The following is a 14,936-nucleotide window of genomic DNA, read 5'->3' as shown; positions in this document are numbered from 1 at the left end:
AAAACAAGCGTTAAAGCCTTTAATATGTCTTCAAATATAAATAAACATCTCGTTGATATTTTCAGTAGTAATTGGTACCAATAACAGCACATTTGAGCAATGCAATTGTAGTGGATAAAATGGTCAATTTTTCCGTGCAGTACTGTACGGATTATACGCTTCTCAGCGGTTAAGAGTTGTCTCCTTTCTTTTCTGGCCTAGTGCTGTTCTTTTCTACTTTGCGCCGGTCAAACTGAAGTTTAACATCGCTACAGAAAGTAAACGAAGTATAATTACCTACGAATACTAATTTTTTGTGACCTCTGTTGTAATTTTATGGTCTTTAATTGAGAGAAGAAAAATCGAATTTAAGAAGAGTGGTTGAACCACAATTCCTTCTACGTCGCGTTTAAGAATTCAAGGAGAGCCAGGATATATTGTCGGCTTTTACTTGAAGAACTTTTGCTCTTTTTGCTGCATACGAGAGACGGTTTTAGCTTAAGTTTCGCTTTCTTTCGTGAACAAACGGCTAGACAAACCTTTCTTAGCCTTATTTAAAATTGACTACATGTTGACTCTCTCCTTTGAAACGACGAAAATTGCTTTGTCGCTAGTTTAACGAATGAAGTTTTGAACCGCCATTATTCTTTCAGTAGATGTACATGTATATGAATACACTTCCTTCAATTAAACATGACATCTTACTGTATTAACGTGCAGTTTTTTTTTTAATATTAATCCTATTATTAATACAAGTTTCCTTCCATTTACGCCAAAGTTTTTATGTGTAAATCATATAAACAGCAGCTTTATATTGTACCTACTCACTTTAATATTCCCGCCATTGAGACCAAACACAAAACAAAACAGGCATAATAATCCAACCATGGACGTTTAAATTTTTTTTGTCTGAATTTTTCGAACAATAATCTCATTAAAATTAAGCTGCGCTATCGCCACGAGGCATATTTCAAATTTAATACCCTCGTTATTGCATAATCGATAACGTTTAATTCACCCAGTTTACCCTCCATGTTTGTTTTTCTCTAATTTTTGAAGAGACGCAAGCTATTCAATCGAATTTTTGAGAAGACACGTCGGAAACTTGCGACTATCGGGATGTATTTTCATTTTCTTTCGTGTTTTCGTGTAGATACGTATGTATATGTCTGCACGTCAGCTTCGCAGCGCATTATACGCCTTGTTTGCAATTGTATAGAACAAGAAGGATGACAATTCTCCACCGCTTTCATTAATATTTGTTCGCTGATGTCATGCGGGCCCGGTTCGCGTGAACAAAAGGGATTTTGCAAAATAAGTTTTGTCATAATCAATATGGCGGCTCGTGAAGAAATGAAGACGGCGTTCTGTAATTGTTTACTCGCCTTTTTTTTAAGTCAATTCATTCCTACGATCTTTCATAGATTACTTTTCAATAGAATTCATCGACAGAGTTGTTAAACAACTTAGGAATACTGAGTATATATATAGTTAGAATTAATATAATTCACAGCTGTATCCTAGCAGAACTGTCTCGTGCGGACCAGTTTAATAATGTAAAGGACCCGTCGACCTGCACGACGACCGTCAANAGTACTGTACGGATTATACGCTCCTCACCGGTTAAGAGTTTGGCCGAGAGTTGTCTCCTTCCTTTTCTGGCCTAGTGCTGTTCTTTTCTACTTTGCGCCGGTCAAACTGAAGTTTAACATCGCTACAGAAAGTAAACGAAGTATATTAATATTACGAAAAGTAAAGAATGTTTCAGACGATTTTTTATCATTATCCTCATTGACTTCTTCGATTCACAATAACAAAAGTGATTTTGTGGTCTGTATTCGTAATCAAAAATGCGATTCGTCGAAACAAAATCCATTTCGCCGATTATTACGTTTCTATCAACAAACGAAACTGTATTTCGATAAGTAATGATTCTCCCCCAAAGCGATGATCAGAAACCGACTACATCCGTTCGCAATGTTCGCCGAAAGCTATGGGACAGATTAGGGGGAGATAAAAAGCGATGGAAGAAGAATATTCCAGGGAGTGATTGCGTCGTTGCGCTTTCTGTTTTAACAATCTGTACATTCCCGGAGGGCTAAGCGTAACTAAGACGACACTTCGTCGATGTTCGTTCCCCTCAGTCGCTATAATGTTTAGGAGCCTGCTTTAATTTTCTGCATTGCAAACATTGCTTGTCCGTATGACATGCGATGGGACTCAAGGCGAAAAACATTTCGCGAACACAAAAACGTTCTGGGATTTCAAGAGTTATCCAAACAACACTATGTAAGGACATACATTTTTATATTTGCTGACTGACTACATAAAAGGAATCTGCAGACAAGAGAGTGCTCGACGAGAATTGGAAAAGGGAGGGCTTTCAATGAGTTTATCCCGTGTCCGCTGACAAAGACGGGAGTAAATCCAAAAACCATCTTTAGATATGGCGTATGCCTAATACAAACCAATAGTCGCATTTTTTTTTTGGAATAACTTTGGTACCACATTGTTCCCGTATTTTTCGGGCAATCAAATTTGAACGTATTTGTGTTATTTATAATTCACAGCTGTATCCTAGCAGAACTGTCTCGTGCGGACCAGTTTAATAATGTAAAGGACCCGTCGACCTGCACGACGACCGTCAAAACGCAATTTTCTACAATCACCTCAGCATTGGGATTGGTGTAAATACATTAAGTTATTATACTAATCAATTTTAATTTTTCAGTCGGAAAAATACACAAATATCCTATTCAGTAGTTCTGCACCACTGCAGCACCTACTGATTATTATTATTAAAGGGTTTTATAAATTAAAACTTCTCTCACACACGTACCGTTTGATAATCACATTTAGTAAAGATAATTATTGCTTTTCAACAAAATATTATAATATAGATAATTAAACAAATATGAAATGTATAAAGTTAGTTAAGTACTAAAAAACGCCGGGAACCCCCGAAACAATTGTAATAGTAAATTGATCGTTGGCAACATCTACAACTAAGTGATAGATGCGATACTTGACAGATAATAAGACACTTATGATATTCCCTATCGCCACTGTTTACGCAAAATATAATTAAAACAAAAATAATCCGCTGCGTATTTTTATCAAGTCCGAAAATAATAAAAAGCGTATCGCTCGTGATAATTCATTAACTTTTCTGATTTAGTACCCACGTCACATTTATCGCATTAATCTACTAAAGCTAGACATGCTTATTTGTATGCGGTTTTATTTTTTCATCAACGTCATGACCTATCTTTTTAAAATATTGAAAATATAAAGCAATAACTAACTGAAACATTAAATATTTTTCGAAATATTGTAATGTCATTTTCATAAATTACTATTTTTCGGCATATTACTTCCGATATGGAATAAAAAATTCATAGACAAATGCAAGTAACAGTAACTCAAATAAATTGTTCGGAATGTGTTACGTAAACAACTTAGGAGAATCACGGTGTTATCTGACGGAGAGTCTCCATAAATCTCACAGGAAGCTTCCGCAACCAGTTCCGCTTTCAGCTACAAGGCTATGTGCTTTACATACCTATATGGTTTTAAATCATCCATAGATTTCGCTAAAGTGTCTCGATAAAACATCCGTTTTCGTAAAATAGAATGCTTACAGACAACATAACAAAATAACAAAAAAAAATCATTTTTGGTATACCTGCATATTTTCAAAATCATCGAGTACTTTACTTATCTAAAGAAAGTTACAAATATTTAGTAGGTATCTTCAACAAATCCACTTGACTTCCAAAGGCTTTTAACCGAAGGCGAAACGTTGAAACAAATTCTGATATCTGCAACAATGTTTTAAAAGCTTTTCTGTCTTAAAAATGCATACCAATATTATAAATGCGAAAGTAATTAAGTCTGTCTGTTACGTTTTCACATTGAAACCGTTGAACCAATTTTAATGAGTTTTGGTACGGATGGGATATAGGAAAAATATATACGATAATTTCTATTAAAAAATAAAATATAAAGGGTATAAAAGTTTGTAGGATGCTAGTATCATATAATCATGAATGTTGTTTAAGCATATAGTATGTAATTAAATAAGAAGTTTTAGTAAACAAATTTACTTTCTCTAGCGGTATGCCCCTTCCAATGTTTAGGATGCGCGCTGGCAAAATCGTAGGTAGGGGAAAAAAGCTCATTATAATCTCGACTCTTGTTCATTAAACATACTTTTTCATACAGTACCTGCCAAAAGTTTTGTTCAATCATGAATAATAGTAAATGTTACCAATAACAGCACATTTGAGCAATGCAATTGTAGTGGATAAAATGGTCAATTTTTNAGTATCAGCAATTTCTTATGATGAAGTGTACGATGTGTTGCATACCTATTTACAAACAATTCCTTTAAATTTTACTAAACAATATTAAAAAACCATAATGGCCGACATCAGTAACAATGCGACAACAATTGAAAAAGAATGATGGCCGACAACTGCAACAATTAGAAAAGAATGATGGCCGACATTACGTCATAATAGAGCAGGGGGAAGAACTAGTTTCCAATGATAAATATTCCTTTAGGAATTAGCGAAAGCTCAAAGCTCCTATTAAACTTGAATTAATCGCGACTTCTCACCATCGTAATATTCAATTTTCATTTTTAATGAAATCTGAAATTTTATACATCAGTTGCATCGCTTCAGATTAGACCTGCCGAGTGCCTTTTAGACGTTGACATTAAAGTTTAATGGCAGGATATCGATATCTTTTTCTTTTGGATTCCCTTTTCGAAATCATAACGTGCTTATGAAAGCGAGAAGTTGCTCAAAGCTTATTTTTCTCGGAAAGTATCGCTGTACTTGGAAACCAACGCCAGCGGTGCAAAAAGCATGCTTTAATTGTTTTCCAATAGATTGAATCTAGGTTACACTGGCTACAGCCCACAGCGTGAACATTGACAGAACATACATATCGGTATGTCCTTTTGTAAAAAGGACAAATATGTACAGTGTGACCACAGACCCGGACAATACACTTTTTATCTAATATTTCAGACAGTAGTTTTAAGTTCTGCTAATGCCTAAATTAAAATTTCAAATATCTAATCATGTTGCCTATAAAGTATTTTACCATCTGTTGATTATTGTATAATCTGAAACAAACCGAAGGAGGTCTATTGGTCGTGACGTAAATACTACTCTCATACAAGAAAATATTATGGTTTGAATCCTGCCGGTTGGTTTCAATTGCTCCAAACCAATGTGAAACGCCAATTTCTACTATTTTCATGAGCTTCGTCTGGTTCAAGACTCAAGTGTGTCTACAGAAGTCTTACAATCTCTTTCATATTAGTCGAATAGGTACGCCAAAAAAACTGTCACATCCTTGCACACAGTGCCCAAAAATCTCACAAAGAAGAAGAGAATAATTAATGTCAAGAATGCTGTTTGACTTCTTACCCTACGTTTTCCTATCACCAATTCAATACATCTAATATATATTGGTAAAACAAGTTGGTAACAGTTATGTACAAGTGTATTGTTCCAAAATTGGTTACAATGAAGTCCTAACAAGATTAAATGGAAATACAATTCGTAGGTAAAAGTTCTTTGTGATATTTATTAAGCCACTAAGTTTTCGATGAATAGAGAATCAAATTATCTCTGACTATTCTATACCATTCCCCGATTCCTCGAGAAGACAAGGACAATAATTATAAAACGCTCCAGGCACCAAACAATTACTGGAAACAATAAGAGAAAGCAGACAAAGCTGCAATTCTCGAAAGGAACGAACGAACAGAGTGCGACGGAATCTTGGGAACGTCCGAGAACTGAAGGAGTTGAATGAATATCAAAGGGACGGACGTTAAACATCGAAATAACGTAGTCAAAGACAAACTGCACCGTGTAAAATCTGAAAGGAAATGTGCACAATGGGAAAGATAATAGGTGACAGTTGATGACTTTAAACGTGACAGATACCTAACCAATCCTAAACTAGGCAAAGAACTCTATCAGACGGATTCAACTGTTCTTGTAGGGACTGCACTGATAAAACGATTTCTGATGTTTTTCATACATGTGCTAAAAGTGGCGAAATTCCCTACAAAAGATACGATACACAGTGTAAAAAGTGTGATTACTCGTAAATTCACAATATGATAGTCGTTAAACTGTTAGCACGCAGCATTGTCGGTACAACACATTTTTCACACAAATACTTGGAAATAATGAAATGATTCTTTTACAACACGGTATTCTGTTAACACGGAATCTTAACACAACAAGCTTTTCCCTATACGCGATGCAGATAATGTAATAATTACTTCGTAACACGGATTTCTATTAACACGATTGTAATTGACCATTATGCACAATAGTGTGGTAGCTCCTTCACAACACGGAACGTGATTAATAAAACACCTTTCCTACTTAACATGGTGCAATAAATTCGATAACACATACATAACACGGTATCCTGCAACATTAACTTGTAAGAACGAGACCGGTAATATCTACCATATAACACGGTACGAAAACCCCATTAACACGGCATTGTACAAACTTAACACCGTTTATCTATGCTTTTAACTAACAGGGTATATTGCAGAACGAAATTATAACATTACGATTACCATTAACCTGACAGAACCCGATTAACACTCAATATTGTTGACATAACACGTTTTCCACTAAATACTTGGATTGACTCTTTTATAACATGGTATTCTGTTAACACGGATTCTTAACACAACACGTTTTTCCCTATACGCGATGCAGATAATGTAATAACTACTTCATAACACGGATTTCTATTAACACGATTGTCATTGACCATTATGCACAATAGTGTGGTAGCTCCTTCACAACACGGAACGTGATTAATAAAACACCTTTCCTACTTAACATGGTGCAATAAATTCGATAACACATACATAACACGGTATCCTGCAACATTAACTTGTAAGAACGAGACCGGTAATATCTACCATATAACACGGTACGAAAACCCCATTAACACGGCATTGTACAAACTTAACACCGTTTATCTATGCTTTTAACTAACAGGGTATATTGCAGAACGAAATTATAACATTACGATTACCATTAACCTGACAGAACCCGATTAACACTCAATATTGTTGACATAACACGTTTTCCACTAAATACTTGGATTGACTCTTTTATAACATGGTATTCTCTGTTAACACGGATTCTTAACACAACACGTTTTTCCTTACAGGCGATACAAATTTTAATACTTAACACGGTTTATCTACAAATATACCTGCATACATGAAAAATGTTAATATTCTACTAGCCTGATCGACAAAATCCCTGTCTGTATTGCAGGAAGTGTCATACAAGAGGGGTGCCGTCTGTGTAGATTGTGTGACATAATACATAATAAGCTCTTGTACAACTGCACAGCGAATAATACAATTCCAATGAAACGTATTGTACTTTGACGTACTGATATTGCTTGTAGATTTCACCCAAATCCCGTTGCGATTTGATACACCGCACAAACAGCTTTCCTACTTCTTTGTTTATTGACGCTTAGTCAATCTACTTAAATAAGCAAATGCTTTGAATAAAAAACATTTTCTCTATTTGCATTTAATTTTAAGTGAATTGAACTTTATTCTCTTAAGGCTTAACTGTTCTTAAAAACGATTTGTCAACTTAATCAGTTATTGTAACCCACTTCTTCAATCAAATTAAGCTTTTATATGTCCGTAAGGGCATTAGTATTCTGTAGAAGGAACAAAATCTCCACAACGTTAAAATCGAGTTGAATAAAACATTTCAAAATCAACTTCCTCTGAAGCTAGTTCAACAAAAAGAAAATATTCGATTAACCTAAATACTTATTATTAGTTGTCGTCAAGCAAATATCTACGTTAATGATATCTCTGGCTTATCATCAAATAAGAGGATACTGAATAATATTCCGGAATCCCAGTGGCAACATCCACAACTTTGCAATCGTATATTTAAACTGCAATTAACAGAGCAGGATGAACTCCAACATTTTCCTTATGCTAACACAAACGTTTTACTGGTTTCTACCCTAATAAATTAAATAAGGATAACGGTTTCGTCCTGATTTTGGGTACGATCGAATATCCTTGCTGTTTTACCTGATATTTACAGGATAATAAAATATTATTTACTTATGTTTGTTATGAGTTTATATTATGAGTACCTACTTATTAATAATGATTTTAATATGTAATAAAATAAAATGAAAAGTTACGAGAACTGTTTCTAGATCTACAAAAATTGTAGATTTGCTGGCCCATAAGGCAGATCAGTCCGGTCAGAAAATTTATAGATACAGATCGTAATCGGAAAGATACATCTTCGTATTCCTATCCCTTATATTAATCAACAGGATTATTCCCATTAAATTGATTGAATAGTCCTCGTGATCAAAATAAATAGTATGAAAATAAAGTCATTATCAAATATGAACAAAAAAACGCTACTGTTTTTGATCCAGGATGTGCAATCCCGGTATTAAATAAAGAAGTCTGTTTCGCAATTAACGTAATGAATTCCATCAAACAGTCGATAGCCGTCATCCCGGTAATTCCAGAGCCTTGTACCTCCAGATACCAAGCCAATTCGATTTCGATTCAATACTACACGTTTCGAACCTATCGCACCCCCGTCCACGCCTACCACGTTTCATTAGAGCGAAAGGTAAACATGTCTCTCGAATGACGTAGGTACAGTTCAAATTCTAGTAATACGAAATCCTCTAGAGCGTCACGTAAAGGGAAGAATTGATGCCTGGTACTCGCAAACATTGACATGAATTAATTATTTATCAGTTATGGTATAGTTATAGTGCAATACACAATGTCCTGAAGGCAAATGTTTAGATCCTGTTCAACTCTGAAGGAACTAAAGGTGATCGGACATATATAAATATTGTAGAATACGATTTTACTAAAGATTTATAGTCAATACCAGCTTAAGTCACGTTTACGATCTCCTGTCACGATAACATCCGCAAATATACACGGCACCAGCACAGCTATTAAATGTACTGCATGTCAGCGCAACATCGGAATTTAATCATCTCGGTTTACGGATTTTAGATCGTAAACATCGACATGAATTAGTTATTTATCAATCATGTTATAGTTAGTGCAATACACAATGTCCTGAAGGCAAATGTTTAGATCCTGTGCAACTCTGTAGGAACTAAAACTAAAGGTGATCGGACACATATAAATATTGTAGAATACGATTTTACTAAAGATGTATAGTCAACACCAGCTCAAGTCACGCTTACGATCTCCTGTCGCGATAAAATCCGTAAATATACACGGCACCAGCACAGCTATTAAATGTACTGTATGTCAGCGCAACATCGGAATTTAATCATCTCGCTTCACGGATTTTAGAGCGTAAACATCGACATGAATTAGTTATTTATCAATCATGTTATAGTTAGTACAGTACACAATGTCCTGAAGGCAAATGTTTAGGTCCTGTTCGACTATGCAGGAACTAAAATAAAGGCGATTGGTCGTAAATGTTACATTAGATAAGAATTTATTGGCCAGCGTGTTGCAGCATTGTAACCAGGATGCGATTTTATTAAATGCATATAATCAATACTAGCACAAGTCACGCTTACGGACTTACGATCATCTGTCATAATAAAATATGGAAATATACACGGCACCAGCACAGTTAATAAATGGACTGAGCGTCAGCACAACATCTGAATGTGATCGTCCTGTATTATGGATATTAATTTTTACGTGCGCAACAAAATTTTCGAAAAGGAGGAGGCTTGAACTCCTATATCCTCCCCATGTTAGGGTGAAATACTGATTCTAGATGCACTTCTCAGTTATCATATTAAAATAAGTCAACTACGAAATTCAGTTAACTCAAAAGAAATGTTAACGAACATTGCACATATTCAATTAAACATTTAAATAGTTTTCGTTGTAATTAGAAAAAACTTACCATTGCGTTATGAATTCTAATCCAATAGAAAAGATGGGAGTGGTTTGATTCTTCGAAGATGAAACTGAAGAGAGGCTTTCAAAGTCAGTAGAGTTTTCCTGATCCTGCATATTTCAAATCATTTGGCTTTCTTCTGAAAATAAGAAAAATCAATTTTAATATTACTAATGCCGGTATCTAATGACTATTTAGTAAATTTTTACAAATAACTACAGACGTTTCTTAACTTAACAATCTCTATTTTCATCCCCAAGAGAGCAGGCAATCAAAAATGTTTCAGAAAAGGCAGATAGACAATAGGTAAAATAAAATCGTAATTAAAACAGTTAAATTGTCATTAAGTCAGAAAACACTTAACATAAATCGATTTCGAACTTCCCATTACGTTGGTCTAGGCTCATTTGGTTTTCCCGAAGGATCATCTGTTACACTTGATGAATTTGTAATAGACAATCTAACTCAATCCAACTTTACTGTAGGTAAAACCGATAAATTGACTGTCAAAAAAAAAACATAAATTGTCCCTTAAACGATTCTGTTTTCTATCTTTATTGCTGTTGTGAGGTTTAGTTTTAAAAGACAAACTAATACCATTGGGGGATATAATGGTACATATGTGTATGAGCGTAAGTATTACAGATATGCGATAATATTGAAGATCAGAGGCTAGTTAGAGGCATGTCAGAAACAAAAGCAGGAGTATAAAAGAATCTACATACATCAGATTATGTTTGCAAATTGTTTAGGGATTTGGGACAATTTTTGCAAGAAGTACAGACATGAGATTTTTAGAAAATATCCAGAACCATCCAATTGAACGTATTTAGTCAAAAGTTTATATTTTAATATATATTTCGCTATTTATTCAAGTATATGTCTCTCTAATAAGGGATGTTTGTGTTGTTTAATTTATTTAAGATGTTTGTAAGCTTAAAGAAGGCTTAGAAGATATTCTCAGAGGAGGCCCTAAACGTACCGTTTCATCAACTTTAAAGTAGAAATGAATCATAATAACATATATGTATGTCTAACCTGGCTTGCACGGTTAATTTACTGTTATAAAGACTTCCCCAAGTCGTCGTTAACTCCACTTCTCATCAACGAGATGCTTCGCTTTCTTTGACTATCATTAAGTTTTCTTTAGACGTTTAAGGAGCTTATGTTCTACTTCATCTACTTTATTTAAATCCCTAAACTTTAATGGTACAGAATCCGAATGGATCGACTTTTCGCTATAGCTAATTCCCTTTAGATACTTTTTCCGTCGTTATTTCAAGTAGATTGAAATTCTACTTTAAAATTATAACCTCGTAGTAGGTAGTAGGTGTAGAATTAATTACGAAGAAAATAAAAAGAAAAACGAAATGTGCGTTGGGACACATAGTAGAAGTGAAACCTCAACGGACAACTGGAAAAACGAATCGCAAGAAAAATTTTTACTTGAAGTTTTACGGGCTGGTTTTCAAATTGAACACGTTCGTTAACAATCAGCACATATTTTGTTTTCACAGGTTTACTGTCAATTATCATTTAGTTTTTACACAGACCGCAAATAGAGGCAATGATACCCAGCAACGTGGAGAATAGAGGTAAGAAAACAACAGCTGAGCACAGCACACGCCGTCGGGACTCTAGTGGACTCCCCGCTGCGCATTATATCCATCTAATACAGCCGTTGCCTTCTCTGCCCCTCCACCGCTGCCGCCTTTCACCACCCGATATACCGTCTACCCCCTCCTAGCGACCGTAACGCTCTTTCGTGACAAAAAAAATCGTAATACCCCGTTGTCTATATAGAAGTTTCACTTCAAAAAGCCTGATGTTTCAATTTTCTTTTTTGATGTCGTTCCCTCACACTAAAACACGTAAGTCAAGGAGAGGAAGAAATGTGATAAAATATTTACAATGACGGAGTATATCTACTTATAATAAGCATTTCAAAATGATTGACAGAGAGACAGGAGTTCGATACACACCTCTGAGGCACTTTCAGTTGTAATTAGAGACTGTGCATTATTCATGGATGATGTCATTATTAGGGGCGCACTTAGGGTGCTAACCTACCGTTTGTGGAAACCGAGATGCAAACATTTACAGAAAGTAAATAAGGATTTTATATTAATTTCTGACACCAGCAATGCCTAAATAAAATACGTAAATTTTATAAACTGTTAAGATAGTCGGCCTAAAACCAGACCTTATATCTTCGAATGGCTTGCTATGTACACATGGGTGCATCGGATACTTCGGATAGAGATAGAACCCCACAAATACGTAGATAATGCACTTTAAAACAGTTGCTACAATCGTTTAGAATATATAATTTTGTATCCGATTACTCGTTCTATTTTTGGTTTTTTAATTTTTAATTAAAACGTTACAGAACGTTTAATTAAACATTTTCGACCCTCAATATAAAGAGGACTCCCCCACATGTTCGGTGTATTCGGCCGATTCTAAATTACAAACACGTACCAAAGTACGCATACGGGTGTGCACCATTTGCTACCAAGCTTTAAATGAGCGAATTTAAAAGCACAAAAGGCCAGAGAAAAAAATATGTAAAGCAACAGTCCGTCATTGGAAGCTACGTAAAAGGTACGAACACTCCTGTCCCTTCGCTGCCTCAAAATTATCCTGTAATCACAAAGGACTACGGTTATTAAACACAAAATAGTTTTCCGATACTTTTTTTTAGAAATGAAGTAAACTGCCAATAATGTTATACGTATAGGTGCGTTACACAGAATTTAATAACACACATTTGTTAATAATTAAATTGGAAGAAATGCTGTTGCTAATGGCGTTATGTTAAACGTATTTTAAAATGTTCTTCATTATTGCTTTAGAAACATTTACTTAACTGATAAGCTTGTAAACGACGACAACAAAATGAACAGTCGCAGTTTTGTCACTGCTAAGCCCAAGGTCGTGTTCCATGGAGTCCTAAACTACCTCTACTTGCAGCATTAGTATGACTTTAACGACACCAGATGGAAAAAAACTGATTACACAACAGTGGCCAGAACTGTACATTGTAGAGCAATTACCGAAATCTTTTGACAAATTTGTCCAATGGAAGATTATAACAAAGTGTCATTAGCGCTTAAGAGATCGATGATAAGGAGTGATTGATATCGAAAGTCACAACTCATTAATTCTGCAAATGGCTTTGATTTTGTGTTTGGTGCGGAATTGCGAATGTACAATAAAGTAAAGATCTAAGATAAGTTTTAAGCTTTCGTTGGAGACACGCCGAACTAGAGAACATTTCAGGTATTCCGTAGATTTCTTTAGAGGTCGCACGCAACATTCGTTTCTGACATTTGCGAAAATACTTGACCTAGGAATGGTAAACAAGTTAATTGGACTGATGGAGGGTTGATAACAAAATTTAAGGGCAATCGTAGATCATAACGAGGTGGCCTATTGTTTTTGTTTGCGCCAAACACTGAAGAGGACTTATTTACAAAAACAACGTTCGAAGTGAACTTTGCAATCGCATAATGAAATTCAAAAGTTCCTAAACTATTAATTAACATTAACAGTCTTTGTACTTGTGTAAATAATATGTTATGATGCAATTGCAGTGGCGCAAATAGAATTATCTTTTCTGTGAACAGTCCTAAAACTTTGTTTATGTACTTACTTCATAACTTGTTGTAAATTTTGATCATTCTTCTGACTTAATTGAAGCAACTGATAACAGGTAGGTACATGAAGACAGATACTGTCTATATACATCTTGTATTTCAAAAATACCAGAAAATAATACCTTTTTTCTAGTGACCCTATAGATTAACGCCACTGGTAAATGATACAATCGGGGGTTCACTCAAAAAAGCAAAGTATGATTTGAACGAACGTCTGTAATTTTGCAGAAATTATTTCTTCGAGATTACTAAGCCAGAAAGCGTCGGTCGCCATATGGAATTGAAGCAGCGGCAATAAGCATTAACATTGAAAGTTGTCGAGTGCTTCAGAGTAGAGACTGAGATGAAACTATTCTGTTATGGTTAGTATATGTTCCGCTATTCTCAGGAAGTACGGATTCGAATTTAATTCGTCGTAGGTATACCTACAGAAACCCGTATTTTCTAATGATTACTTTCACGTGCATGCACACTTTCAAATGAAAAATTACATGTAACTGCACTTGCTCTCTACAATTTACATTGTAAGCAATATCTCGCAATTCTGACGAAACCCCCACGGTGGGTAGTTTTATATAATAAACTTGAATTTCTTCGTGTTGGAGTTTTAATCACTCACTACTTACTTCTATTGGTTTCTATTATGAAATCCATGACGTAAGTATGAGGAAAAGTACGTCATTAACTGTTTTCAATAATTAACTTATCACAATTCTTTATTCCTTTTCAATTATTCCATTAATCATAGCCCATTTATCGGATTACTACTTTTTGTTGGCATATCAACGTTCGATTATTATGTCAGTTAAGTAATGTAAAGAAAATTTTATAATCGATGTAAAAGGATGCACGTGGACGAGAAAATCGTTAGAACAATTATCCTTTTACCACGGTGGAAAACTAGACAAATAGATCGTTATAGTTGACATAAAATAGTAATCAACATATACAAGCACATTAATTTTAACACAGATCAATATGTAAAAGTATAAGTGTGATGAGGAATAGAAAGGACTGACTGACGTGGAATGGCCTTTCGCACTTTGAAAAAGTTGTCGTTAGGTTACACTCTTGTAGTTAGCTCGCCTATAAAATATCGACGGACGTGTCAAACAGCAACCACTGGTAATTCATTACACTAACCTGACGTTTAGTCATGTTGGTGAGAATGCATTATGAGAACCAGACCATTCATCTTTCTCGAAAATTTTTCGTCTTTTCACGAGTCAAGGTGCGTGATAGGAATTGACCAACTATCTACTTCTATTAAATAATATGTAAAACAAATTATTAATATATATATATATTATTATATTAATTTTTT

General features: G+C 34.8%; 1 protein-coding gene across 3 annotated transcripts in view; it reads right to left on the bottom strand.

Moving 5' to 3' along the window:
- The window catches only part of LOC108734684 (muscarinic acetylcholine receptor gar-2), a 155,827-nt gene that overhangs the window by 20,145 nt on the left and 120,746 nt on the right, over nucleotides 1-14,936 (bottom strand). For 2 of the 3 annotated variants that reach the window (XM_025976520.1, XM_025976522.1), the window contains exon 2: nucleotides 9,960-10,092. In XM_025976520.1, coding sequence (XP_025832305.1) covers nucleotides 9,960-10,069 — 110 coding nt within the window. In that variant the 5' untranslated portion in view covers nucleotides 10,070-10,092. The remainder of the gene's footprint in view (nucleotides 1-9,959; nucleotides 10,093-14,936) is intronic. The other variant, XM_025976524.1, reaches the window with a different exon arrangement.

Source organism: Agrilus planipennis, unplaced genomic scaffold, assembly GCF_000699045.2.
Source record: "Agrilus planipennis isolate EAB-ADULT unplaced genomic scaffold, Apla_2.0 scaffold66, whole genome shotgun sequence".
NCBI lineage: Eukaryota > Metazoa > Arthropoda > Insecta > Coleoptera > Buprestidae > Agrilus > Agrilus planipennis.
This window is presented reverse-complemented; position numbering and strand designations above follow the sequence as displayed.